Source organism: Chanos chanos, chromosome 8 (genome assembly GCF_902362185.1).
Source record: "Chanos chanos chromosome 8, fChaCha1.1, whole genome shotgun sequence".
NCBI lineage: Eukaryota > Metazoa > Chordata > Actinopteri > Gonorynchiformes > Chanidae > Chanos > Chanos chanos.
The window spans coordinates 44855317-44882192 of record NC_044502.1 but is presented as its reverse complement, the minus strand read 5'-3'; the positions used below and the strand labels follow the sequence as shown (position 1 = coordinate 44882192).

The 26876-nt window shown below is 44.4% G+C and overlaps 3 protein-coding genes and 1 non-coding gene across 5 annotated transcripts in view; 3 read left to right on the top strand and 1 right to left on the bottom strand.

Moving 5' to 3' along the window:
- Positions 1-625, bottom strand: part of deptor (DEP domain containing MTOR-interacting protein) — a 35433-nt gene extending 34808 nt beyond the window's left edge. The window contains exon 1 of the mRNA XM_030781105.1: positions 270-625. The gene's annotated coding sequence lies outside the window, so the exon portion shown is untranslated. The remainder of the gene's footprint in view (positions 1-269) is intronic.
- A 718-nt stretch (positions 626-1343) lies between these two features.
- dscc1 (DNA replication and sister chromatid cohesion 1) lies at positions 1344-5491 on the top strand. The gene is made up of 9 exons (XM_030783298.1): positions 1344-1513; positions 1833-2001; positions 2199-2333; positions 2575-2665; positions 3466-3604; positions 4119-4171; positions 4353-4510; positions 4944-5092; positions 5380-5491. The coding sequence occupies exons 1-9, from the start codon at positions 1344-1346 to the stop codon at positions 5489-5491; spliced, it is 1176 nt and encodes a 391-aa protein (XP_030639158.1).
- On the top strand, positions 2918-3000 carry trnal-cag (transfer RNA leucine (anticodon CAG)). The gene has a single exon. It is a non-coding gene; the product is annotated as a tRNA-Leu (tRNA).
- Positions 5492-6414: 923 nt separating the features above from the next.
- taf2 (TAF2 RNA polymerase II, TATA box binding protein (TBP)-associated factor) lies at positions 6415-26517 on the top strand. 2 transcript variants are annotated; one of them, XM_030781670.1, is made up of 26 exons: positions 6415-6464; positions 6667-6721; positions 7311-7471; positions 7593-7711; positions 8693-8834; positions 9444-9675; positions 10235-10419; positions 11863-11976; positions 13423-13522; positions 13613-13698; positions 14241-14376; positions 14775-14929; positions 15277-15391; positions 15630-15739; positions 15995-16060; positions 16771-17023; positions 17486-17626; positions 17896-18006; positions 18307-18500; positions 20809-20948; positions 22411-22480; positions 22839-22948; positions 24147-24355; positions 25098-25256; positions 25683-25773; positions 26226-26517. In XM_030781670.1, exons 1-26 carry the CDS (start codon positions 6415-6417, stop codon positions 26504-26506), a joined length of 3585 nt encoding a protein of 1194 aa, XP_030637530.1. In that variant the 3' UTR covers positions 26507-26517. The 2 variants fall into 2 exon arrangements, with proteins under 2 accessions (XP_030637530.1, XP_030637531.1); XM_030781671.1 differs by lacking the exon at positions 25098-25256 and having other exon boundaries at positions 25671-25836; positions 26202-26517.
- The last annotated feature ends 359 nt before the right edge of the window (positions 26518-26876 follow it).

Here is a 26876-nt window from a genome sequence, read left to right as displayed (position 1 = left end):
TGTTCTGCATGAGTTAGACCTAGAACCTTGTCCATGAAAATGACGGGTGTATCTAATGTCATGAGTTGGCCCGCGAGGACACACAATCCCATACAGTATGACAACTGAGGAGGGGCTGCAAATATTTCAGTAACCGTTAGGTAACCATGTGCTGTCTCCGACTGTGTCATCGTTCACTCGTTAATTGTTAGGGGTGAAAACAAATTCTCTTTAAAATAACGTGTTACAAATCAACTAACAAATTCAGTAAACATTAGTGAATGAATTACCTCCAATCATGGGATCGAAGAATTTAGCTTACAAGAATATCCAACCAGGATTTTCCGAGATTTTTTTTTCCGACGCCAGGCAGTGAGCAGAAAAAAAAAACCATGAAAATATAACTGTTTCTCCTTCCTCGATGACGAAGATGTCAAATAAGTCCAACTAACAAGTGGTTAATTGTATTGGCTGTAGTAGTCCACCAAGCAATCCGCACTTCTATTCAAGCTTACAATATCCTGTTTTTGCTCCAAACGAATGGACATATCCATACTGTCCACCCTCATTCATATTAACCGATGCTGTATAGTCCTGCTCTGGTTTTGACCAAGGCTGACAGCACCGTTCATTTAACGTCCCAATCGCTGATTGTTTACTATCCAGCGCTGAAAGCACGTTTTGGCCACGGTGGAAGCTGCGCCAAGTTTCTGTGGCCGCCGTCATTGGGGGAGTTTACCACAGAGGCGGGGTCTTAATCGACTATCTTTAATAAACCCAAACATGAAGCGGACGATATAAAACTTTTTTTTTTCCCCAAGACTGCTTAAAATTATATACTTTTTTTGCAATCAGCATTTTTTTCTGAATGAGTTTGGTGCTCTTGTTTTACCCAATGTTTTAACTAAACAAAATTCAGTAGCAAGCCACAAATTTAAATCGGAAAAACAAAATAAACAAATGGTTTCATGGCGACATCTAGTGGATTTTTTGAGGAAACTAAATTTCTGTATTGTACTCCAGCAGAAGAGTTGAAATTTGTTTAATCGACTCCTCTCTTAATATGTATGAATTGCAGGGTTGGTTTTATGCGCATTACTGCTGATATAAGACAGGTCGCACATATGTAACACATTTAGTCACTTAAAAGTTGCATTGATTCCAACGCCCTCCCAATTAAATAGCTTGGAACACAAATGCCCCTTTTCATTGGCTTTTGAAAATGTCAGTCAAAGCATACTTCCGGTAAATATTGCGGGAAAACTAAAGCGCGAACACGTACGAGTCATTGAATTTGACTTTTAGAGACCCAAAAGAAAAAGGCACTCACACACAAGGAACGAGTGTGTCGACGCGAAAACAGAATGAGAACGTTAGAGGAGGTTCAAGCAACTCTCCAAATCGCCAAATTAAAGGAGGACGATTTACAGCCAGTAACTCACTGCCTGTCATTTGGAGACAACGTTTCATCTGGGGATTACTGTCTTATGGAGCTGGACGATACGCTATGTAAACAAATAGAAGCTGGCAAGAGGTATCTTAGCACATTTAATCTATTTTACATGGACGGCTGTTAATTCACTTGTTACGTCCAAACATTCAGTTAGTTTAACGCATCTTCTCTGCTCTTAATTTAGAAAAACTTTATTAACGTGGATGACCTGTAATTCAGCTTGCCTAGGTGAAGATGTCCTATCTCTGTCTCTCAATTCAGTTCGGTTCAATTCATAGTGCTTTACTGGCATGACAAATAAGGCATTTGTATTGCCAAAGCAGTAGTAAAAAGGATAAGTAATACAAGGAACAACAAATCTGTATGTCTCTCTCACTCCCTCACCCCCCTCCCTCCTCAGCCTTGTGATCAGAGGTGACAAAGATGAGCACGCGATTCTGTGTAGCGAGGACAGGACGTACGACCTGAAAATAGCGGACACTTCCAACCTGCTGCTCTTTGTACCAGGATGTAGGACACCGGATCAGTTTACACCCACCACGACAGGCCCACAGTTAGTCCAAGCCCAGGTTAGCAACGCGTACACTCTCCTATGACAATGACCGATGCACTTTGGTGATAACCCGAAGCATGTTTGATAACAAGCGGAGGAAAGAGATCGGAAGAAATAAGTTCATTTTTGCTGGAGAGTGACGTGTCAGTATGTTCAGGGAAATGTTTGTGAGAAAATGACATACAGTAATGACACCTGTACTGCCTCTGTCAGGTTTGGGGTTTTTCCAACAGTTACTGGGAGCTGAGGCACCAGCGGCCAAAGCTGAAGAAGCTAAAGAAACTCTTAATGGAAAACCCATACGACGGTCCCGCCCTCGGCACGCAGGAGGACGCGCCTGGACTGAGGGTACGAAGAGTCCGGCTCGTTTAGAATACGGCAAACGTTTTTTTTTTTCAAACTAACATTAAGCACACCGTTTTTAAATGCTTTTTAATGACATGACGTTTATTTTTGACTTTTATTACTTTGGTCTGTGTGTGTGTGTTTTATAGCTTAAACATATTTAACATTATGAGCTATGTATTCCAGTAAAAAAAAAAAAAAGAAAAAAAAAAGCTTACATCACACTTTCCGTGCGTTCGTTCAGTACACGCTGACAGACCTGCTGGAGAGGATCCAGGCGAGTCGAGAGGAGATGGAAGCCCACCTCAAGAAAATTCATGCGTGTGAAATCGACGGTAAGTGGTGCATTGTTCTTTCACACCTCCCTGTCCTCTTGAAGTTGAGCTCATCTGAGGCGTGAGTGAGAGAGGAATCTTCAGAACGCAGATCATAACACTGAGACAATCAGCACAATGAAACAGGACCTAGAAATCTTTGTGAGAGGAGTTAATTAATAGGCTTGGTTTTAATTTCTTTTTATTTATTGTTTAAAGAATTGTACTGCTCCTCAGACATGTGAGATTCACACAGTAATTCAAAGGAGAGATGTCAGGATGGCCGAGCGGTCTAAGGCGCTGCGTTCAGGTCGCAGTCTCCCCTGGAGGCGTGGGTTCGAATCCCACTTCTGACAACAAACGTTTTGGGCAGCCGTGGCCTAAAGGGTAGCGAACCGGGCTTGTGACTGGAGGGTTGCGGTTCGATTCCCAGGCCCAACATCCACGGCTGTGTGCCCTTGAGCAAGGCACCTAACCCCAGCGCTCACCAAGGAAGGCTGCCCACTGCTCCTGCATCTGGTGTGTGTGTTCACTACTGGTGTGTCGGATGGGTTAACTGCAGAGGACAAGTTCTCTGCTCACTGTTCACAGTGTGTGTGTGCACTTATTTAAAAAAAAAAAATGTCGTAAAGGTCCCAGGATGAATTATTAGTGATAGTGATTTTGACGTGAACAGATCTCCGGGGGGTGTATGACATCACCCCCCCCCAATGCCCCTGATCATAACCGCTTTACGCCCCTTGTCTAAGACTGACGGCTGGAACGCTGGAACTGCGAGGTGTGCGGTTTGGACTCACGGCGTCTGTCTGTCTGTTTCTCAGGATACTGGAGAATCCTGGATCCTGATTACGAGATGAAGCTCCTGGGTCATGTGACCCAGCTGGTGGACTCTGAATCCTGGTCTTTCAGTAAAGTTCCGCTGGACGTCTGTCTACAGGAGCTGGGACCCCTGGAGCCAAAGTAAGAAATGGGATGATGGTTAAAATGGGAAAACGACAGACAGAGAGTATGATCTCTGTCCACAGTGTGTGCTGCTTTGTTGTCTGTCGTCTGCTGTTGAACACGATTCACAAATTGAATTAAATTTGAAAGGCATCAAACTGAAGTGAGAACTCCACCTTGCTGATCAAGTGATTTCTGTAGTTCAGCTAAATTCAGAATTTTTTCCTCATTCCAGCAGAGACAATTCAAACATTTCTGACTGCAAGTACATAACACTGACCATCCTCTGAATGACTCCAGTCATACTTGCAGAGAAATTGATGTTTGTTTGTAAGTGTCTGTCACCAACCCAAATGATTGTACCATATTGAGAAACATACCAGGAGTTACGTGTTACTTACCAGCTCATGATGTAATAACTTGATAATGACGATGCTGTAATCAGATGTCATTAATGCCCTGGTAGCTATAGTTAGTTGTAATACCACAGACGGTCCTGATGTTGACTGTGACCTGTTTCTCCTCCGCACAGGGAAATGATTGAGCATTGTCTAAACTGTTACGGGAGACGTTACACCTCTGAAGGTAAGGACAGCGGCCGGTGCAGTATTTCCACAGCTCTTGTCTGTGTGCAGGGCCGTGAACCGTCGCCTTCGTGACCATATTATTTTGCTGAGCCAACATACATCCATGTGGCTTCTTGGTTATACAGAGCTTCATAGAGTGAATCAGTCTCTCTCTCTGTCTGTCCGTCTCTCTCTCTCAGAGGGTGAGGTGTTTTTTGCGTTGGACGAAGATAAGGTTTGTCGGGCCACTGCTCAGATGCTGCTTCAGAACGCAGTGAAGTTTCACCTGGCTGAGTTTCAGCAGGTTTGGCAACAGAGTGTCCCTGAAGGCATGAACACAAGAATGGATCAGCTCAGGGTGAGAGACAATGTGCACACACACACAAGCATTTGAAATCTACAAAAGCAACAGTACTCTGTGGTATTGTGTGTGAATCCCTTTTAATCCTTGTGATCCTTAAAAGTCAGTGAATTCTATGCATATTGCATTTCAGACAACTTGTTTCTTTTTGCCCAGTTAAGGACAGTTTAGTGCTTAGTTTTGTAAGTTGTTTTTGCACTTTAGTTTACCATCTGTTAAGTGTCTATAAAAAAGTAAAGTTATTGATTCTCTGTCTTTCTATCTGTCTCTTTCCCTCTCTGGACTAAGTGTAAGGGTTTCCATGCATACCTTTAGTTGTTTTCTTGTGTGTAGGACGAAATTGGTTTGAGTACTTGTTTGCATGATTGTGTTTATTGGTCAATGAAGAACATTTCATAGTCAAAAGCCTCTTTAATTCTCTCTCTCTCAGGGGTTAGCTCTGGTTGACTGTAGCTCTAAGCCTGAGACGATCTGTCTGCTGAGAGTGGAGGACCTCCCTGAGGATACACTGGAGCGTTTTAATGCCCTCTTCACCCTGAGGGAGAAATGGACACAGGATGATATCACACCCTACATACAGTGAGTCCTCTCAGAGTGAAGTTGTGTGGCACCCAGTGTTAACTGTGGCTTAAAATCACTTTCATAGCGTCCGCAATACAAATGATATCAAAGATGATGACATATAATAGAATAAAAGATGATGAATTCACTCAGTTATTGATTAAAACATGTAATTACATATCTGGCTTTATAGCTGAAGGTTACAAACAACATAATCATTCTGACTACAGAACAGTTGAAGGTTGCAAACTACTTTATCATTCTAACGCATGTTACTAAATTTGTTTTCGTGTTCTTCCAAACAGGGATCTGTGTGGAGAAAAGCAAACAACTGGAGCACTTCTCACCAAACATGCTCGTTCATCCATGCAAAACGGAGTTAAGGTCTACAATTCAAGAAGGCCGGTGGCAACTTGATGCAAGCGCTTGTAAATCCTCTGTATGATTTAAATCAGTGGATCTCAACTCCAGTCCTGGGCGGCCACTGTCCTGCACCTCTTTGTTTTAACTCCTCATCACCACAGTTAATTGAGCTAATCAAGGGCTTCATGATTAACTGATCAGTGGAATCAGGTGTGTCAGCCCTGAGTTAAAACAAAGACATGCAGAACAGTGGGTCCCCAGGACTGGAGTTGAGAATCATTGATTTAAATGATTTGCAGTACAATAATGTTCCATGTGTCATTTCCACTGTTGTATTATATAATTACCATGCTGCTGTTTGAATAAAATGTTTGTACACTTAATTAAAAAGAGAATTTCTTGACTCGTTGGTTATTTTATTCGGCGACAGCGAGAAGGCACGTAATTTCTAAATTCCATGGAAACTTTAACTCTTGGTCGTTAGGGGGCGATAGTAGCATGAGGACTTGTGGAACGCAAACCTATATGTAGAAGAAGAAAACAGTTTCCTGTTTTTGCGCGGGAGGTCAAAGGTTACAAACAAAATGTCGGAGCCCGGTTTGGAGGAGACCAGTGTTCAGTGAGATGTCGTTACGGAAGGATGTATCCAGCACGCGAAACAGAACCAGTTTTATACTTGTTTTAGCCCCAGATAAAATTGCGTTCTGTGTCGTTGCATGATTGGTTAATTTCCTTTTCTGGATTATGTCGTTTTCTAACGGAAAGTGTAGCTCGCTGATCGGCAATTTACGTTAACGTTAGTTGCCGCAGCAGCTCACGCTCTTCCTAACTTCCAAAGTTTTTTTTTTTAAGTAGTTGTTTGCAGGAATAATTCACACTTTAATTCGGTTCAGAGGGCGATGAAAAGTGCTACATTTTTCACTTAAAGTATGCAGAACCATTTCGCACGCTAAACAAGAGCCAGAATCCAGATCAGGATGAACCGAAAGAAGGATAAAGGGTTTGAGAGTCCACGACCATACAAATTATAAGTATCCAATTTTGATTCCTGCTCCCGAGTCGTATGCAATTTGTGATATAATTTGTGCCGTTCATATCTATAACTTTCATTGTGAACTGTGCATAAAATAGATTTCGCTTTTGGTTCAGCTTGGTTACTCTCGCAAGAAGTTCGCGTGTTTTGAATGTAGGTTAGTGGATACTCAGTAATCGTATGTTTCCTCATGTACGACCCATCAGGTGGTGTGCATCAACAACATCAATTTCCAGAGGAAATCTGTGATAGTAAGTCAGCAGCTCTCTTATCTAGTGTACCTCTGCTACTCAATGTATTAAGGTACAACCTAAATAATCATGATCTGTCATACTGCTCTCGACCTAGTGTTACCTCGAAATAATCTGGATCTGTAATATTACGGATATTATGGATTGCTTCAATTTTCCAGTACTTTAACATCAGACTTTGCCTTACTGTTGTCATATTACTACAGTGAAACCATCACAACAAACCGAAAGTTGTCACGAGGGTATGAAACAGAAATAGTAAAAAAAAGAAAAAAAAGAATGCCGCTGTATTTTGAACTAGAGATAGTCTGATATTGGTTATTACATTCGGGTGTTACTGGTCGTTCATTTGATTAAAAAAAGAACAAACAGAACTATGTAAATTATCTAATTATGTGATCTCTCGTGCGAAAGAGTAGAACTGGTAATCACGTGATTTGTCAATCACTGAATTTTTTTTTTCCTTGTATCATGGAACAGTTCAGTGTGACTAACAGTGTTGTAGTGTTGTCTTACTATTAAAATGAGTGTTGCCCACCCCCCCCCCCCCAGTCCATCTCCTGAGTGTGTGTTATTTGCCTTGTCTCAGGGATATGTTGAGTTGACCATCTTCCCCACGGTTGTGAACCTGAACCGAATCAAACTGAACAGTAAGCAGTGCCGAATCTACCGGGTCCGAGTGAATGACCTGGAGGCTCCGTTTATTTACAACGACCCGACGCTGGAGGTCTGCCACCACGAGTCCAAACAGTCAGTACCGAGCCCTCGGGTTTGGATTTTGCACGGAGTGTATTTCTCTTCATACTTGGCCTTTCTGTGGAAATCTGGGTAACGTTCTCTTTGTGTGTGTGTGTGTGTGTGTGATGTGCAGGAGGAACCTAAACTATTTCTCCAGTGCCTACACGGCAGCTGTCAGTGCTGTGGACCCAGATGCAGGCAATGGAGAGCTGTGTATTAAAGTGCCTTCTGAGCTGTGGAAACAAGGAGATGGTAATGTAACCTCTCACAGATCCAGCACACACACACACACACACACACACACACACACACATTACTGATCCACAACATACACACACATTACCAAACCACAGCACATAGGTATTACAGATCCACCACAGACACACACACACATTACTGATCCAACACACACACACACACACACACATACTCGCACACACACACACACACACACACACACACACACACATTACTGATCCACAACATACACACACATTACCGAACCACAGCACATAGCTATTACAGATCCACCACAGACACACACACACACATTACTGATCCAACACCCACACACACACACACACACAAATTACTGATCCACAATATACATACACATAACCGATACATTAACATACATTAACACCACATGCACATACATTACCCATCCACGACATGCACACAGATTACTGATCCAACACACACTTTACCAAACTACAGCACACAGGCATTACAGATCCACCACTCACACAGTGACAGTACTGATCCATAGGTCCTGGTGAAGCTCTAGTAATGAATGATGACGCATGATTTTGTTGCTGTTTTTCCCACATTGACTCAGACTCCTGTTCGTTGTCTCTGAGTCTCAGTCCGGGGCGACCTGCTGGGCAGCGTATCTTTGCTTTAGGAAATCTCTTCAAACCCCTGAATGAGCTTGTAAAGGTCCTGTTAGATACTTTTTTTTTTTTTAATTCTGGGTTAGAACAGAACTGGAATCTCAGGATTTAGAATGAGAGGCTTTGCAGCAGTCTTCAGTGTCATTTTACCCAATGTTGAGTTTTTTGGGGTTTTTTTTATTAGTTTGTTTTTCCGCTGATGTTGGACCAACAGCACGGGCTGTGTTGGTTCTGAGTCCGAGTGGGTGTGAATGGGAAACTCTGCCGCGGTTTTCTCTCGCTGACCGGCTCTGCTGCAGTTTTCTCTCACTCACTGGCTTTGCTCTCGTGTCGTCCTCAGAGATGAAGGTGTTGAAGGTGTACATCGAGTTCTCCCTGGACCAGCCCAAGGGAGGTCTGCACTTTGTGGTGCCGGACGTGGAGGGCAGCATGGCGGAGAGAGGAGCTCACGCCTTCTCCTTCGGCTACCAGAACTCCACGCGGTCAGTGCACCTGCTCCTCCTTCAGAACAACTGCAGACGTCTCAAACCAGTCCATATTTTAAAACAGAAAGACTTGGGTGGACATGTGCTTTCTCACTGTCGGGTCCCGTGGAATTGGCTCTGCCCACTGTTGTGTTCTTTAGACTCTGTCTTAGTTAATAGTTAGTAACAGAGCTGTCATATATGTATAAATATCTGTAATTAGATGTTAGGTTGTCTGTAAATCAAGATGGGGAATATTTCTAAGAAACTCGTATTGAATTTTGAGAACGACTTTAAAGCTTTGTTTGTATTTGAATGAAAAAGAGGCATATGGTAGTCATATGAACCACAAACAAGCAAGCCAGCGATTTTTTTTTTTTTTAATCACACCCAGTGACAGCTTGACAGGTATGTGCTTGTTGGGTTTTGGTGAACGTTTTTAAAAGCATGTGATGTTTATTGACATACACACATAAACAAACACAGACCGGCCAAAACACACACATAAACAGTTAATCCCCAGGCTGGTTAGGTAAGACTGGCCGATGTGCGTCTGAGGGGAGGTGCCCTTGGGGTCGTCTTTAACGCGTTTTTGTTTGTTTGTCTGTTTGTTTGTTTACTCTCCAGGTTCTGGTTTCCCTGCGTGGACTCTTACTCGGAGCTGTGCACGTGGAAGTTGGAGTTCACGGTGGATGCGTCCATGGTGGCGGTGTCGTGTGGAGATCTGGTGGAAACGGTTTACACCCACGACATGAGGAAAAAAACCTTTCACTACATGCTGCCCATCCCCACCGCCGCACCCAACATCTCAATGGCTGTGGGGCCCTTCGAGATACTGGTTGACCCTTACATGCATGAGGTGTGTGTCTGTGTGTGTGTGTGTGTTTTTCAGAGAAAGAGAGAGAGATAATGACTTGTTTTATATAGTGTGAAACAAGTTCTTTCACAGTTTGTGTTGGTTTTTTTTTTTTATTGAATTGACTTGTTTGTTTTGCGTGCTTCTCTAGTTTTAGTTAGTTTGCCAAGCTGTTTAACTCAATGCAAATACATTTTATTGTAGTACAAAGATACAGTTTGCTTTTTTCTTACAAGCGTAGTTCTACTGGATCCACATTCTCCTTCCAGTGTCTGCCACAAGGGGGAGAACTTTATCACAAAGTAACGTAAAAAGAATAAAGAGGCTGTATTTGCTCTCTTGGGTTAAGAAGAGTTTTCTGTTTTTTGGGGGTTTTTTGCTTTTTTTTCAGTGCACACTTTGATCTAACAGGCAGTTACATCTCGCAATGGTCTCTCTTCCAGTGTATTTTACATGGCCTGCTTAATTCCCTCAGAATTCACCTGACCGTTGCATCTCTCTCTCTCTCTCTCTCTCTCTCTCTCTCCCTCTCTCTCTCTCTCTCTCTCTCTCTTTTTCCCAGGTCACTCATTTCTGCCTCCCTCAGCTGCTGCCTTTGCTGAAACACTCCATGTCCTACCTGCATGAGATCTTTGAGTTCTACGAGGAGATCCTCACCTGTCGCTACCCTTACTCCTGCTTCAAAACCGTCTTCGTAGACGAGGCCTACGTCCAGGTGTCCTCATACGCATCTATGAGTATTTTCAGGTACTGATGGCTGTCCCGTCTGTGTGTGGGTACGCCCAATGAGATTCCCCACATGCTGTTTTTTTGGTTATGGGGTTTTATGAACAGTTTAGTCATAGTGTGTTTCTTAAAAGGCTCAATACACGTTGTGTAAATGTGATTGTGTCTTCAGATGATACTAGTTTGCTCTTTTGTTGAATTCTTTCTAATTTACACGCGCTCGATGACAATCGCTCAATCAAGAGTTAGAATACATCCGTCTGTAAAAAGCCCCCAACATGTGGAAAGGTTTCTGCAAAAGCAGGGGCACATTTGGTATCATAGAATCTGTTCATAACACACATTCAGTGGCATTCATTTCACTGGACATAAAAGCTGATTTGGAAGATTTTAGACCAGGATTCAGTTACGTTCCGACTGTATCTTGGTCTGAGGACAGTCACGTTAACATCCTTGCACTCACAGGTCACAGCCAGTGGGATGAGTCACTCTGAGCTACGATCATTATAGTGGACAATAGGGACACACAGACTGAAAGCCCTAACCTAACCTGTTCTGTGATCAGTCAGTAAGGTCACAAACACTTGGGAAACACAGACTGAAAGCCCTAACCTAACCTGTTCTGTGATCAGTCAGTAAGGTCACAAACACTTGGGAAACACAGACTGAAAGCCCTAACCTAACCTGTTCTGTGATCAGTCAGTAAGGTCACAAACACTTGGGAAACACAGACTGAAAGCCCTAACCTAACCTGTTCTGTGATCAGTCAGTAAGGTCACAAACACTTGGGAAACACAGACTGAAAGCCCTAACCTAACCTGTTCTGTGATCAGTCAGTAAGGTCACAAATACTTGGGAAACACAGACTGAAAGCCCTAACCTAACCTGTTCTGTGATCAGTCAGTAAGGTCACAAACACTTGGGAAACACAGACTGAAAGCCCTAACCTAACCTGTTCTGTGATCAGTCAGTAAGGTCACAAACACTTGGGAAACACAGACTGAAAGCCCTAACCTAACCTGTTCTGTGATCAGTCAGTAAGGTCACAAACACTTGGGAAACACAGACTGAAAGCCCTAACCTGTTCTGTGATCAGTCAGTAAGGTCACAAACACTTGTCCAACAAACCCAGAAAAGCCGCTCAGTCCCAGACCACCGGTCAAAATCTCCCCAGCGTCTGTTTGCACCCTGCGCTGATGTTAGTCAATGGTCGTATTGTCACTGTTTCCGGAATTCCTCTTTCATTTCAACACTCTCTCAGAAAAGCGTTCATAAAATGTCTAATTTATGGACCATCATCATCATCATCAAACTTCCACGATTCATTTGCCTTAGATTTATCTTAGACTGTGTTTTAAATATTTGTGTTTGTCTGTGTGTGTGTGTGTGTGTGCGCGCGCGCATTTGTGTGATGTGTGTTTGTCCGTGTGTGTGTGTGTTTCCCCTTCCTGTCCTCTTTCCCAGTACAAACCTGCTCCACAGTGGCATGATTATAGACCAGACTCCGCTGACCCGCCGTTGCCTGGCCCAGGCTTTGGCACAGCAGTTCTTTGGCTGTTTCATCTCCCGTATGTCCTGGTAAGTCGTCCAAACCCGTGCCCAGGCTGGCGCCGCCCGTACCGGAGCCCAGACCTCCTACAGACTCGGCCTCAAGGGCCCGGCCCGCCCTCTCGCTCGCCCTTTAATCTTTCCCAGTTTAAAACGGTTCCCCGCTCTTTAATCTTTCCCAGTTTAAAACGGACCGACTCTTGAGGTTTTCTCGTCCTGCTTGCGTAACAGTGAGCGAGCTGCATGATTAATCGCTCGTTTTGGGTTTTTTGGGGGGTTTTTTTTCCACATGAAATTAACACGGTTTAGAGAATTGAAGTGTGTAATAGCCATGTGGTTTCTATCATGATTTTACAACCTTGGCTGAAGACATAGAGACGTCTGAAATTTAAGATGATGAGTCCTTGTAGTGTCTAGAAGTTGCAGCCAAAAACTTTGAATTTGTCTGCCAGTGAGATGGACCTGTATCAGTATCTGGCATCCAGAGCAAAGTGTGTGTGTGTGTGTGTGGAGAGAGAGATGAATCCTAAAGTTTCAGAAGAGGTGTCCAAAGCTTTGATCGACGCAAACAATAGCCCCCCCCCGTATGTGTGGAGTGTAAAATAGAGTCAGATGTGGGAGAGGCTGAGGTTTGATGCTCGTGTTTATTTAGTTGGGGATTGTGTAACCGTGCTCCACAGTTCTGGAAAATCGAATCTCGCTTTGATCCGGAGACCGGTTGCCTGCTTGCGATTAATCTTGCGGTTTAATTCTCCTCATGCCTGTAATTGAAGGCAGCTTTTCGAAAATGAGCTTCCATTTCAGCCAGTTCAAAAAAAAAAAACCAAAACGTCCCATGGCTCCTGTTTTACCATCTATCCGGTTTTCTCCTGCCCAGAACATGACATCATACGTGTCCCTCAGAACACAGCTACCCAGAGAGTAATGAACTAATAGATTATAAAATATATATATATTTTTATGGTCTTAATGTTCTACATAAATAGGGCTCTTTGTAGATTGATGTAGCAGAGGCTTGAATGAGAGGTAGTACTTGAAAGTTCCTCAGGCCTGGTCCTGGAGGTCCGGCCTCCCTGCTGGTTTTCACAGCAGCCCAAAAGGCATGCACCTGTTTCCCAGGGTGAAACTGGCCTGTAGATATGATGCAGAAGAAGACATAGCAGGACTCCCAGGGTTTCCCAGGTTGGTTTGGGGCGGTCCTGCTCTAGACATTTATATTTAAACCTGATGCTCTACAGTTCTTAAACGTTCTTGAAAACCTGGGTTTAGGAGCAGAGACGTCGTTTTGCCTGTGGACAGCCCTCCAACGTATGCTCCCTGCTTGTACTTCACAAATGTATTCAGATGACTTTAAAATGCACGGCCAAATGTATTTCATGCATTAACATATTTATGGCATTTTCACCTATTTAAACACACTCTGCAGCTGTGTATTTGGGGCAGCTGGTCTAAGGATGGTTTGCCTTTGTTCTGTAGGTCCGATGAGTGGGTTCTAAAGGGGATCTCCGGATACATATACGGTTTATACCTGAAAAAGACGTTCGGCGTGAACGAGTATCGCCACTGGATCAAAGAGGTGGGAAGAACGAACAACGACCTATCACACTCTTAACCTTGTTTTTGATTGGACCATGTTTGCACTCACTGCGATCTGATTGGCCACCAGGAACTGGACAAGATCGTGGACTATGAGCTGAAGACAGGGGGAGTTCTGCTGCATCCGACCTTCAGCGGGGTCAAGGAGAAGGACAAGTGAGAGATTCTTTTGGGCTTTCTTTTAGTTCTTTTAGTTTTTTTAGTTTTTAGTTTCTTTTGGGCTTTCACAGTTTAGTGTTTTTATACAATGCATGTGTTTCTAGTTTATCACAAAAACTGCACAGGAGAAATGCAAAACCTCCAAACTCCTGCTGATTTGGTCAAACAGACGGATCAGGCAGAAACTGCTGGAGGCGCCTGTGTTGTGTGGAGCAAATCTGATACAGGCTGATTATTGGTGCTGAGAGCTGTTCACAGATTACTCTCTCTCACACACAGGCTGTCAGCAGCCTGGACAGTGTTTCCTCCTACAGACCCAAGGGAGTGAAACATGAAAAATAAAACGCTCTCTCTCTCTCCCCCTCTTTCTTTCTCTCTTTCTCTCTTTCTCTCTTTTTCTTTCTTTCTTTCTTTCTTTCTTTCTTTCTTTCTCTCTTTGTCTCTTTCTTTCTCTCTCTCTTTCTTTCTTTCTTTCTTTCTTTCTCTCTTTCTTTCTCTCTTTCTTTCTCTCTTTCTGTTTTTTTTTTTTGTCCCTTTAGTCCAACTCCTCACCTGCATTTCTCCATTAAACACCCTCACACGTTGTCCTGGGAGTACTATAAGATGTTTCAGTGTAAGGCCCATCTGGTGATGAGACTGATTGAGAACAGGATCAGTATGGAGTTTATGCTACAGGTAAATATACTCACGGTCCTGCCTCAGTCGCCATGGAAACTTTTAAACTTTGACTTGATTCTTTTAATTTTGTATGCATTGCTGACAAATATGTATTTTTAACTATACGTTGTCAAATTTAATACAAAATATAATTTCAATTTCAAATTTAAATATAATTTTAAGTTGATTTTCTAAGACTAGGCTAAGAAAAGAACAAGAAAATCGGTTGCTGTTGGTCTGGTTTTTTTTTTGTTTGTTTGTTTGTTTTTGGAAGGGTGGGGGGGGGGGGGTTTAAATGTACTGCATGTACCTCAGGAGCAGTGCAAAGCCGTATTTGTGCTGAAAGTCTTGAAAAGGGTTGTGTCCTGTTTGTCAGGTGTTTAAAGTCTTGAAAAGGGTTGTGTCCTGTTTGTCAGGTGTTTAACAAGCTGCTGAGTTTGGCCAGCACAGCCTCATCCCAGAAATACCAGTCACACATGTGGAGTCAGATGCTGCTGTCCACATCTGGCTTCCTTAAGTCCATCTCCAACGTGTCGGGCAAAGACATCGGCCCCCTCATCAAACAGTGGGTGTATCCTTTGTGCCTCCGGTTTGAGCGACCGGCTCATGGAAGATATTCAAGTTGTTTACCTTACCTGAGTTTTCGGAAATTCTCACCTTTCTCTTGGGGCTGTGGCTGCGGATGTGAATCTGTTTCTTTCTGTTTCGTTTGTTTGTTCCTGTTCAAATTGTTTCATAACTGATTCTGACAGCAGCGATTCGTATGATCCGTCGGGTCATAAAGACCAGTTTGGAGGAAGAGTAAACTTGTGAGAGGTGGTTTTAAGAATCGGTTTTCGTAGGAGAGGCTTTGACCGTTGTCACGTCGCAGCGTCACGTTCGTGTCTGTCATTTTGGTTTAACCGAAAACAAACTCAGCGACCAGAGCGGGGTGGTGAAGTTTTTTGGCAGTTTCGCCTTCAACAGGAAGAGGAATGTTCTGGAACTGGAGATTCGGCAGGATTACACCTCGTCCGGAACGCAGAAATACGTGGTGAGTGGAGGAACGGGCGACGAGGAGAATTTCTGGAGTTTTCCAACAAGCGTCATTTTTTAAATCAGATGTGTCAGATCTGGGCTGTCTAGTCGGAGAGAGGATGAAATATCGTTCTACGGAACAGCATTTGTTTTTGATAGGGTGCTTACTATAGCCAACTCACAAAGCAAGAGAAGAAAAAAAACAAGTCTGAGACATTTAGAGAATTTTTTTCCTTTTTTTTACTCTCTCTCAGGGTCCGATAAAGGTGACGGTTCAGGAGCTGGATGGCTCTTTTAATCACACCCTACAGATTGAAGAGAACAGCCTGAAACATGACATCCCATGTCACTCAAAGAGCAGAAGGTAATCGGCCTTTTACTCCGCATGGCTCACGCACAGCCAGATCACAGACGGAGCTTCATATCCATATTCATATTCATGTCCACAGCTCTGGGGTATTTTGTTTCACACCATGACTACACTGTTAGGAACTGTGTGCTCGTAGATATTAGTTTAATTATGTTTTAATTTCTTAATGTTATAATTACGCTCTGAGTTTATGTTGAAGTGTTCGCTAGTCTCGTGGGGTGTCTGAATTGGCATCTTTTTATCCCTTAGAAACAAGAAGAAGAAAATCCCTCTCATGAACGGGGAAGAAGTGGACATGGATCTGTCAGCCATGGAGTAAGACTCAGTTACACACACACACACACACACACACACACACACACTCATCAACCTGCCCACTCACCAACCCATCTGTTTGAACAGTGAAACTCATGTGTGTGTTTGGTCTGACAGTATACGGAGGTAAAACGTGTTGTGTTGGGTGACTGGGTCAAAGGCAGAGGGCCTTACGTGCCAGTGTTGTTTCCCCCAGAGAGCTCTGCACCTCAGACAACAGCAGGTTTATCAGAGAGACAGTAAGGCTAGGGCCACCAGCAGCCACCACCAAGCAGGGGCGAGGAGTCAGACACGGTGGCCACCTCCAAACATGCCCCCCCCCCTCTGTCTCTCTCTCCCCCTCCTCTCACTATCTTCTCTCACTATCTTTCTCTCTCTCTGTCTCTCTCTCTTCTCTCTCTTCTCTCTGTCTCTCTCTTCTGTGCGTCAGACACTGTAGCAGCCTGAGGGAGGGGGCTAGATCCCTGCTGTACTCTGTCGTGGTCAGTGAGAAATCTTACAGACTGTCATGTTTAAGGACACTGTTGTGACATTCGGCTACATTCAATATTTACATTGCACCCCCACAGTCAAATAGCACCTTGCCCTTGAACAGTGACTGTAAATGCCCTCGGTGAAGTGTAGGCCCAGCATCCTGGTGTGAGTCAGATAGTCCCAGTGGAAAAACACTGTTCCCACGTCGTTTAATCTTCCCTGTCGTCGTTCCACAGCGCCGACTCTCCTCTGCTGTGGATCCGGATCGACCCGGACATGTCCATCCTGCGGAAGGTGGAGTTCGAGCAGCCGGACTTCATGTGGCAGTACCAGCTGCGGTACGAGCGGGACGTGGTGGCCCAGGAGGAGGCGATCGGCGCCCTGGAGAAGTTCCCCACCCCGGCCTCTCGCCTCGCCCTCACCGACATCCTGGAGCAGGAGCAGTGCTTCTACAAAGTCCGCATGCAGGCCTGTTTCTGCCTGGCCAAGGTAGCGGACCTTTATTTTAAAAAAAAAACCCTCGGGATTCTCTGTCTGTGTCATTCACCGTCCCGCCGACAGACTTCAGTTTCTCCGAGTTTTGGGATTGTCCTCGTGTTTTCACTTTGAATTAACTTGTTGTTCATTTAGTACAGTTAGGATGTTATTTTGGATCTATCTCAAAGTGTATTTTTTCTCCCCGGAATAAAGTAAAGGGAGTTGATTTTGTCCTGAACAGCCACCAAATAACGTTTCAAAATACACTGGAAAAAAAATCCATTTGGTTTCACCTACAGATGTTTACGATTTTCAAGAATATAGTAAATCAAAGCTGTCTTGACATGACTGCAACGGAAGTGGGGTAATTTTCCAGAAAGCAAAGTTTGTGAACTTGAAAAATAAATAAAACCTTGTGTTTGTGTGTGTGTGTGTCTGTGTGTGTGTGTGTGTGTGTGTATGCGTGTGTTTTAGATTGCCAATGCCATGGTCAGCACTTGGACAGGACCTCCTGCCATGAAATCTCTCTTCACCAGAATGTTCTGCTGTAAGAGCTGCCCCAACATCGTCAAGACCAACAACTTCATCAACTTTCAGAGCTACTTCTTACAAAAGGTTCCTCGCTCTTTCCTCCCATTCAGCACCCTCTGACTGAGTTATGGCGTTAATGCCCACGTTATGTATCATAGAACCATGGCACAAGTAATGCCAAAGTGGGATTTCAGAAACAAAGAGAAACCTACAGGGATTGTTCAAACGAACGAAATGCTATAAGAATGTTGCTGCATAGGCATGAGTGATGGTTCACATGTGAGAATGTCTAGTGTGTTGGCACTGAGGTGTTCCAGTGACTGAAATTAAGCCTGTTCACCTTGTCTCCGTAGACCATGCCTGTCGCCATGGCTTTGCTCAGAGACGTTCAGAGCCTGTGTCCCAAAGAGGTCCTGAACTTCATACTGGACCTCATCAAATACAATGATAACAGGAAGAACAAGGTAAGGCCCAGAGGACCTGCTGTCATAATGAGACACACGTGAGTTCGGTTCAAATGCATGCACTGCAGAAACAGAGGGAAAACACACATTCTCTGGATAAAGTAACTGTCTTGAAGATATCTGTTTACTGACATAACTTATCTTGAATGACAAGATGTTCTTAAAAATGCAGACGTCTTTAAAGGCTCCATCCCTCTGTCTTCGATCTGAATGTTCTCTGTTGTGTTGAAGGAAAGATCACTGGAGTGTACAGTATAACAGCTGCTGATTTCTTTAACCCTTTGCTTCGGTTCCTCCTAGTTCTCGGACAATTACTATCGTGCCGAGTTGATTGACGCGTTGACCAATTCGCTCACCCCTGCCATCAACATCAATAACGAGGTCCGTACGGTAGACAACCTGAACGGCGACGTGCGGCTCATCCTCGAGGAGGTCACGCGTTTCCTGAACATGGAGAAGCTCCTGCCCAGTTATAGAAACACCATTACTGTCAGGTATCAGTGCCGTCCCACAGAAACACTGTCTCTGTCTGAGGCCAGGGCTGTCATTCTCTCCCTGCACAAACACTGTGGTCTCAGTTCTGTCTTATAGAGACGCGGTCGCTGTCCGAGATTGGTCCGTCCCTCCCCCCTGCACAGAAACACAGTCACTGTGCCACCCTAAATAAACACAGTCACTGTGCCACCCTAAATAAACACAGTCACTGTGCTACCCTACACAAACACTGTCACTGTGCCATGCTACCGAAACACAGTCACTGTACTACCCTACAGAAACACAGTCTCTGTGCTACCCTACACAAACACTGTCACTGTGCTACCCTCCAGAAACACAGTCACTGTGCTACCCTACACAAACACTGTCACTGTGCCATGCTACCGAAACACAGTCACTGTTCTACCCTACACAAACACAGTCTCTGTTCTACCCTCCAGAAACACTGTCACTGTGCTACCCTCCAGAAACACAGTCACTGTGCTACCCTACACAAACACTGTCACTGTGCCATGCTACCGAAACACAGTCACTGTACTACCCTCCAGAAACACTGTCACTGTGCTACCCTACACAAACACTGTCACTGTGCTACCCTACAGAAACACAGTCTCTGTGCTACCCTACAGAAACACAGTCTCTGTGCTACCCTACACAAACACTGTCACTGTGCCATGCTACCGAAACACAGTCACTGTATTACCCTACAGAAACACAGTCTCTGTGCTACCCTACACAAACACTGTCACTGTGCTGCCCTCCAGAAACACAGTCGCTGTGCTACCCTGTCAGGGTGGAGACAAGACTATATATGCTGCCCTAGAGAAATCAACTCTGTCGCAGACAAGAATAGTCATAGTCAATACAGTATTGACACAGCAAAGTATTAATACTGCCTGACACATATCAGAATATTCATGTTACATGACAGGAACACTGCTATGACATATCGGAATATTAATACTGTCAGACAGGAATACCGCTATGACATATCAGAGTATTAATACTGTCTGACAGGAATACCGTTATGACGTATCAGAGTATTAATACTGTCAGACAGGAATACTACTATGACACATCAAAGCATATAACACTACTATTGACATTACATGTCCTGGACTAGCACCACACGGAGGAGGGAGTCATTGAACTGCCAAGTGAAGAACGCAAACAGAAGCCAAATACAGTGTCAGGGTCACGTTATTGTCCTTGGCAGCACAGATAATCGCATTTTACACCGAAAGATCAGAATGTCTTGTATTTGGAGAAGAGTTGAAGAAACTCACACAGTCTTATTACTGAGATTCAGCCCCAAATAATGTCCTCTTTCTGAAGCGTTCTCCTTCATCACTTTTTTTTAGACGTCTCGCATCAATGCACATCACTGTTAGCATGTTGTCTTAACCAATCTGAACTGAATCCAAAAATCAATGGACTGCAATATTCTGTTTGCTGATTGGATCTCTCCCAACCACATTTACCCCCAATTCTGAAGCATTCCAGTTAAAGCCATGAGAGGTCTGTCTGCTCAGCAAACAGTCTGGGTTTGCATTGTACCATCACACGCTTCTCAGTGAGCAGAGTTCGTAAACGCGTGACTCTGGGGTCTTACTCAGTTATGTGCATCAGTGTTTCAGTTTACCACTTTGACTTTGATGAATCACATGCTATGGGAACATGTTCCTGATGTCAGAGCTTGATTTATTGTCGTTTTTGTTTGTTTGTTTGTTTTTGTTCTGTGTGAATTGTGTGTTACAGACAGTGTTGATCAGGGTTGGGGTCATTTTATTGCGAGCTGATTTTTAGTTGTGATTCAGTTCAGTTGGGGTTGGATTTGAATCTGTAATTGTGTGCAGAATTGGAATATTTGAATTACAAGAAATAGAAGCAGTTTTATGGAAACTCCTTACACGTCGACTACTCATAGCTGAATTGCGTCTTTTTCAGTTTCTACCTTAAAGGTTCAAAATAGCCAATGCGTTTGGGATATTTCCACTCTGTATTTCGTGCACTGGCACTTGCAGATTCATAACTGCATGGCATTCAGGTCGACTTCCTATTCAGAATTCCAATTCCTGTTCTGATTCGTTTTTTAAGTTCAAATGATCCCACTCTTTGTATGAATTGTGAATTTGAACTCAGGAACGTGGTGCAGCTGTCTCTTAACTGATTTTTTTCTCTCCCTCTTCTTCTCTCACTTCTCTCTCTCTCTCTCCCTCTCTCACTCTCTCTCTCTCTCTCTCCCTCTCTCTCTCTCTCTCTCTCTCTCTCTCTCTCCCTCTCTCTCTCTCTCTCTCTCTCTCTCAGCTGTCTCAGGGCGATCCGGATGCTGCAGAGAAACGGGCACATTCCCAGCGAGCCCGGGCTGTTCAAGTCCTACGCTGAGTACGGACACTTTGTGGACGTGAGGGTAGCCGCCCTGGAGGCTGTGGTGGATTACACGAGAGGTACAGACGTCCTTCAGTGTTCTGGCTGAGGTCGTTTTCTGGATGTCAGAAGTGTACTGTCTAATCAGAGCATCGGGCCAGCTGTAGTATCATCTTTACCATATTAGTGCTGTAAACCATCTCACATCCTTTTGATTTATCTGAAACACGTAGGGCCGTTAAAGCCGTGCCTGGGACCAAACTACACTCTGAATAGGTGTTTTCTATTCCAGATGCCATGTAATCCAAACTTTGACTTAAAACCTTTTGTTTCTTGGAATGTAGCCACTAGCGTTCTGGTGTATCAGACATGTCAAGCGACATGATCATCACTCAATACCTTTTCCCACTGAACTGATTTGACTCTTCTCCCAAGAAAACACAGCTGTAATCATGAAAAGTCCCCATGAAAAGTTATTGAAGACCTTGCTACTATATTTCACTAATATTACTTCCTAGAGCTCGCTGAATAGTGGCCATCAAGAGGGTTTTTTTTTTTTGTATGTGGAAAAGATGTTTTAAAGCCAAACTCCTTAGATGTTTTAAAGCCAAACTCCTTTGTCAGTGGCAACAGAGATAAACAGTTGTGGCCTGTTTTTTTTTCTTTTCCTTCGATTCTTTTATACAAACCGTACTTTGGAAAAACAGCGAAGCGCTTGCCGAATGATGGCTGCATAAACATTTGTCTTCTCTTAAAATGCTGGTGTTTTAGTCTGGACCCGGGGCTTAAAGACCCAGTACGTGTGGTCTCCCCCTTAATGCACAGACACATTTAACACTGTGCAGTAGGTACCAATCTCAGAATGTTACCAGTGAAAGCTTTAATTACAGCGAGGAAAAGAGCTGGCCATTTTGAACAGAAACACCTCCAAATTACAGGTTATTCCTCCTGACCGCCACCAGCAGATACACACTGATCAGTAGCAGCATCTCATGTAGATGATATGGGTGTAAGGATGATATTTTAGTTATGTAATGTTGCTTGTGTCAATTGCACTGTGAAATATTGATTCGAAATGTCAACCCACTGAAAATGGAGTTTTCCCCGTCGCAATTTCAAAAATATGGCAATATTTATCAGTGAACCTAAACCGACGGAAAGGTCTCTGTGTTTTCTCTGTTCAGTCGGCCGTGTGAAGCGGTTCCCACACCATGGTGGTCGGTCGAAGGTTTTTGGCAGCTTAACTGTATTCCAAATGCCCCCTCCCTCCCCCTGTGCCAGCTACAGTCTCCTCTTTCAGCACACAGGGATGAGTCATCCCCCCCCCCCTCTCTTAGCGCCGCTGTTTAGGAGGGTGGGCATCCCTGCCGTAGACACAGGCCTTACTGCGCTCAGCTAATATAAACCTCATTAATCAAGCGCTGTGGTCCCAGGTAGTTCAGGTCCTTGATGAAAAGAGGGCTTTGTCGGGAACGCCTTGGGTTTTCGATGTGTGTGTGTGTGTGTGTATGTGTATGTTTTTTACGTGCTGTTTATTGGCAGTTGACAGGAGCTCCGTAGAACTGCAGTGGCTCCTTAACATGGTGCAGAACGACCCCGTGCATTACGTCAGGTGAGTGTGTTAACACACAGGCTTTCTGAGGACACTTGTCTGTCAGAGGTCGCTTTTTATACGGGACAGTCACAAGCAGGCTTTTTTTTTTCCCCACTGCGTTTTTTTTTTTTTTTTAAATATATTTATTTTCCAGGCTTCAACACTAATTCAGTCACTTTATTTAACAGCAGCCAAGACATGTTAATGTGGAGTGTTAAAAGTTGTCGTACATAAAAGTCTTAGGTTTTCAAGACACTAAGATCACTGTGAGCTCTGTAGCTTTTTACTTTGCCTACCAAACCAGACGGTAATAACACATACACAAAAAAAATAAACCCTTTCTGTTTGGACTCTTTCTCTTCTCTTGTTTGTGTAGACACAAGATTCTCAGCATGCTGTGGAAGAATCCGCCGTTTACCAAAGCATCCGAGTCCTCCCTGTGTAACGAGGCTCTGGTCGACCAGCTCTGGAAGCTGATGAACTCAGGTAGGGAAGGATGTTGGAGGGCCCACCCTTACCTGGGAAACGTAGTCCTTAGGCTTTTTGTAGTCCGCGGCTGAACGTCAAATGTCCCCCTATTACCTGTGCTGTATGAACCTGCCAGTCGGGCGCGTCCGATAGAAACTGGGCTAACAGTGAACAGATTCCATATTTGGGGGGGGTGGTTTCCGCTGTCTGTACTGGGAAAGAAGACGTTGTGCAAGAGTGTCTTAGTCAATTTCCAGAGAACACATCAGCGTCTTATGCAAGCCCTGGTATCAGGTCCAGGTTTGTCTTTTGAGGACTGTGAAGCACTGCTGGTCTCCACATAAACGCTTTGGCGAGGTTCGCCGCCCTGATTTTTTTAAGTCCCGTACACTTTCACTTGTCCTGAGTGGCTCGACTTTCTCTTCATGTGTGCGGCCCGTTTAAAGACCAGTCACTGCCAGCAGGGCTCAGCGCACCCTAAGACATGGAAAAAGCCGTAAAACCCATACTCCGTGATTAAAACGCAAAGTTTCACGACGGTCTGCTTTCCATTACTGGACTCACTTCTTTCAAACTCTTCCTCTCTGCCTCTCTCTCTCTGTCTCTCTCTCTCTCTGTCTCTCTCTCTCGCAAATCTACTCTTTCACAATGTCTGGCGTAGTTTGAAAAGGGTTTATGTCGAAGGCTGTCGTAGTTTTTGGTTTCACATTTTCGTTCTCTTTTTTTTACCGTGGTGTAAATTTGACCATGTCAGAAAGTACTTGTGCTCTCTGAAGGTTTTATGGTCACCTTGGGGAGTAAAGCTTTGCTTCCAATGCCAGGGCTAATGAAACCCAGTCCTGTGAAATCCGGCTGAAGAGTATAATGATGATTTTTGAGCGGGTTCTGATGTTTTCTCTTGAGGTTGAGTCAAGTAGAAACATGAAGATCTGATTGACTTTATGCATACTGATTTATGTTTTTTTTAACAAACAGCCTTAAAATATGGCGTGTTGCTGTCATTTTTTTGTGTGTGTATCTTTTTCTCTCTCTTACCACTTACCACTCTTTACGGGAGTTTGAATTGATGAATTTATCCATGAATCAACCCAAACCTGGTATGGATGTCTCTAAATTAATGTCTCTCTCTGTCTTTCTCTCTGTCTCTCTCTTACTCTCTCTCTTCCTTCCTTTCTTTCTTTCTTTCTTTCTTTCTCTCTTTCTCTGTACACTCTAGGGACCTCACATGACTGGCGTCTGCGGTGTGATGCAGTGAACCTGTATCACACCCTGTTTGGGTTGACCAGGCCGTCCTGTCTGCCCTTGCCCGAGCTGGGCCTGGTTCTGAACCTGAAGGAGAAGAAAGCCGTGCTCAACCCCACCATCAAACCAGAGCAGTGCTCCGCTGGCCCCGAACCCCCACCTGCCGTCGGCTTCTCCAGCAACGTAAGGATAAAGATAAATCCCCAAAACCTACGAGTGGGGGTTTGCTCAAGGTTTATGAGTTATTCTGAGACGCCGAAGGGATTGTTTGAATCCACGCCATCATCTCTTATCAGTTCTTATGATCCTTGACCCTCATCTTCAGGTCTGTTGAGGTCTTGTTTGTATGGTCGTGTTCATTATAACCCGAGGCCGCCCTGCCCTGCACAAGAGCACAGACACACCTCCCTCACCCAGTCAGCTCGTTAGGAAACGGGAAATCGGCAGAGTCAGGTGTGTTAGTGCAGGACTGTGAGAGATAAGGGCAGGGTAGAAGGAGCCTCGATGACATGGTTTAAAACCACTGACCTGTAGCGCAGTGGTAATGGAAACACCCACGCTCTGTTGTGGACACTGATCTGTGATCAGTCCGGTCCTGTTTTGAAGCTCTCTGTCCCTGTGGAGTCCAGCCCTTAGCACTGACATATTCACTCAGCACAGCCCCATCTGATACTGATTAGTCAAATCAGATGTTACCATTTTAGTGCCAAAACAAAGACATTTAGAGCTCATTGACTCCGAAGGAATGCAATGGTTGAGAAATACTGCTTTGGGGTTTTTTTGTCTCTATGAATGAAGACTGCTGTCAGATTTTTTTTAATAAGAAAAAGAGTTTGATTTGTTCTGAATCACACTGTGACCTCGCCGTGTTACCAGACAAATGTCAACGTGAAAATTTCACTCTCTCCTTCTTTTTTTTTTTTAGCTGGAGGAGGAGCACGTTGTCATAGAAACGCCTCTGAGCGGCGTCGCCATGGCACCCCAGGGTCTGAAGAGGAAGGCAGATACTCCCTTGGGCTCGCCCCCAGAACCGGGGCAGGTTCTACAGGATGAGCCGAATGCCAAAGGCCCGGTCAAGAGCAGGGTAAGCAGCTTTGGCGTCTCTGAAAGCGCCGGTTCTGTCTGAGTCTCCACGCCATGGTCTGTTTCATATATCAACTCTCTCCTCCATCTCTAACCATTTAACACCATGTCCTTTTTTTCTCTCTGAAGTCTGCTCTTTCAAATGTTTATTGTTCCACCAGAGCACACCTTCGCTTTAGGTCCAACTGTTTATTTCTTGGCATAACTGCTTATGTCAGTGTGGCAAGGAATGATGAATTCTAGTTTTGTTGTTGTTGTTGTTGTTTTTTCTTACCCAGGCTGGCAGAAAGATTTGCCTGTGCTGTGAGAAAGCAGTGACTTTCTCTGTAGGGCTGTTCATGGTGTGTGTGTGTGTGTGTATGTGTGTGTGTGTGTGTGTGAGAGGGAGATATGTAATGGTTTTGTCCTGTGTCAGTTTCCCACCCAGGAGGAAGAGGATATTGACATGGACACAGTGCATGATAGTCAGGCCTTTATTTACCACCATCTCAACATGCTGGAGAGACCCTCCACACCGGGTACCTTACACTCCCGCAAATATACACACCGCCACACCTCTCTGAGTGCAGCAGCTTTAAATCGTTTGACTTACGTCCGTGCTGTCTGTCCCACTGAGGATATTTTCACATTAAGTACACTTTAGAACAATAAGTACAGTGTAGCTCATAGCATCTGTTAGCAATACCTAATATGGTCCTGTAGAATAGGTGGGTACATAAACACCACACAGACATTTAGACTACATGTGATTTGAATATGGTTTTGACAGCCTATTACTTTAAATGGAGCTTCTTATCCATTTGTTGACAAAGAACATTTTTTCATGATTTGAATAGGTTAGTCCTTCTCAACATAACTGTGAAATTGTCTAATGGTTACTAAATCTGATAACACCACCCGTTCTCCAAGACAAACTTTATATTCTCCCCTGACCACTGCAGATGAGTCTTACCCTCTCCTCTCCTCTCAGGTAAAGAACCTCCTACAGTGGAGCTGTCCATGCCAGCCACGCCCCTTCCTGCCTTCACCAAGGAAACAAGCTCCTCCTCCAAGCACGGCGGAGGCAGCGACCACCATCATCACCATCACCACCATCACGAGCACAAGAAGAAGAAGAAAAAACACAAACACAAACACAAGCACAAACACAAACACGAGAGCAAGGACAAGGACCGCGACCGCGACACGCATGCTTTCAGCAACAGCCCGGCCAGCGGCCGATCCATGCGCTCCCCGTCTCTGTCTGACTGAGAAAGGACACACACACACACGTGCGCACACACACACACAACCACACACACGTGCGCACACACACATGCACACACACACACACACATGCACGCACACACACATGCACACACACACACAAACACACACACACATTCGATACAGTCCTGAGCCGCGGATGCTTCTGACACTGTCAGAATAAACGTAAATGTAAGAACAGACTACTGGCACCTGACCACCAAAAGGGTTCTGATTTTACTAAAGGCCTTAAGTTAATGTGTGTGGACATGTTAGACTCGTGGATAAACAGTGACATGGGGTTTTGATGCATTAGTCACTGGGCATGTGGCAAGATGATGACGGTGTGTAAATGTGAACCCAGATGGTGTTGGAA

Excerpts from the sequence above, each read along its gene's own strand:
- dscc1 (XM_030783298.1), top strand. The coding sequence starts at position 1,344 with ATGAGAACGTTAGAGGAGGTTCAAGCAACTCTCCAAATCGCCAAATTA. Across the intron at positions 2,334-2,574 it reads AGGACGCGCCTGGACTGAGG|TACACGCTGACAGACCTGCT; the intron begins GTACGAAGAGTC and ends GCGTTCGTTCAG. Across the intron at positions 5,093-5,379 it reads GATATCACACCCTACATACA|GGATCTGTGTGGAGAAAAGC; the intron begins GTGAGTCCTCTC and ends TCTTCCAAACAG.
- taf2 (XM_030781670.1), top strand. The coding sequence starts at position 6,415 with ATGAACCGAAAGAAGGATAAAGGGTTTGAGAGTCCACGACCATACAAA. Across the intron at positions 17,024-17,485 it reads CCTGTTTCTGCCTGGCCAAG|ATTGCCAATGCCATGGTCAG; the intron begins GTAGCGGACCTT and ends CGTGTGTTTTAG. Across the intron at positions 17,627-17,895 it reads AGAGCTACTTCTTACAAAAG|ACCATGCCTGTCGCCATGGC; the intron begins GTTCCTCGCTCT and ends TTGTCTCCGTAG.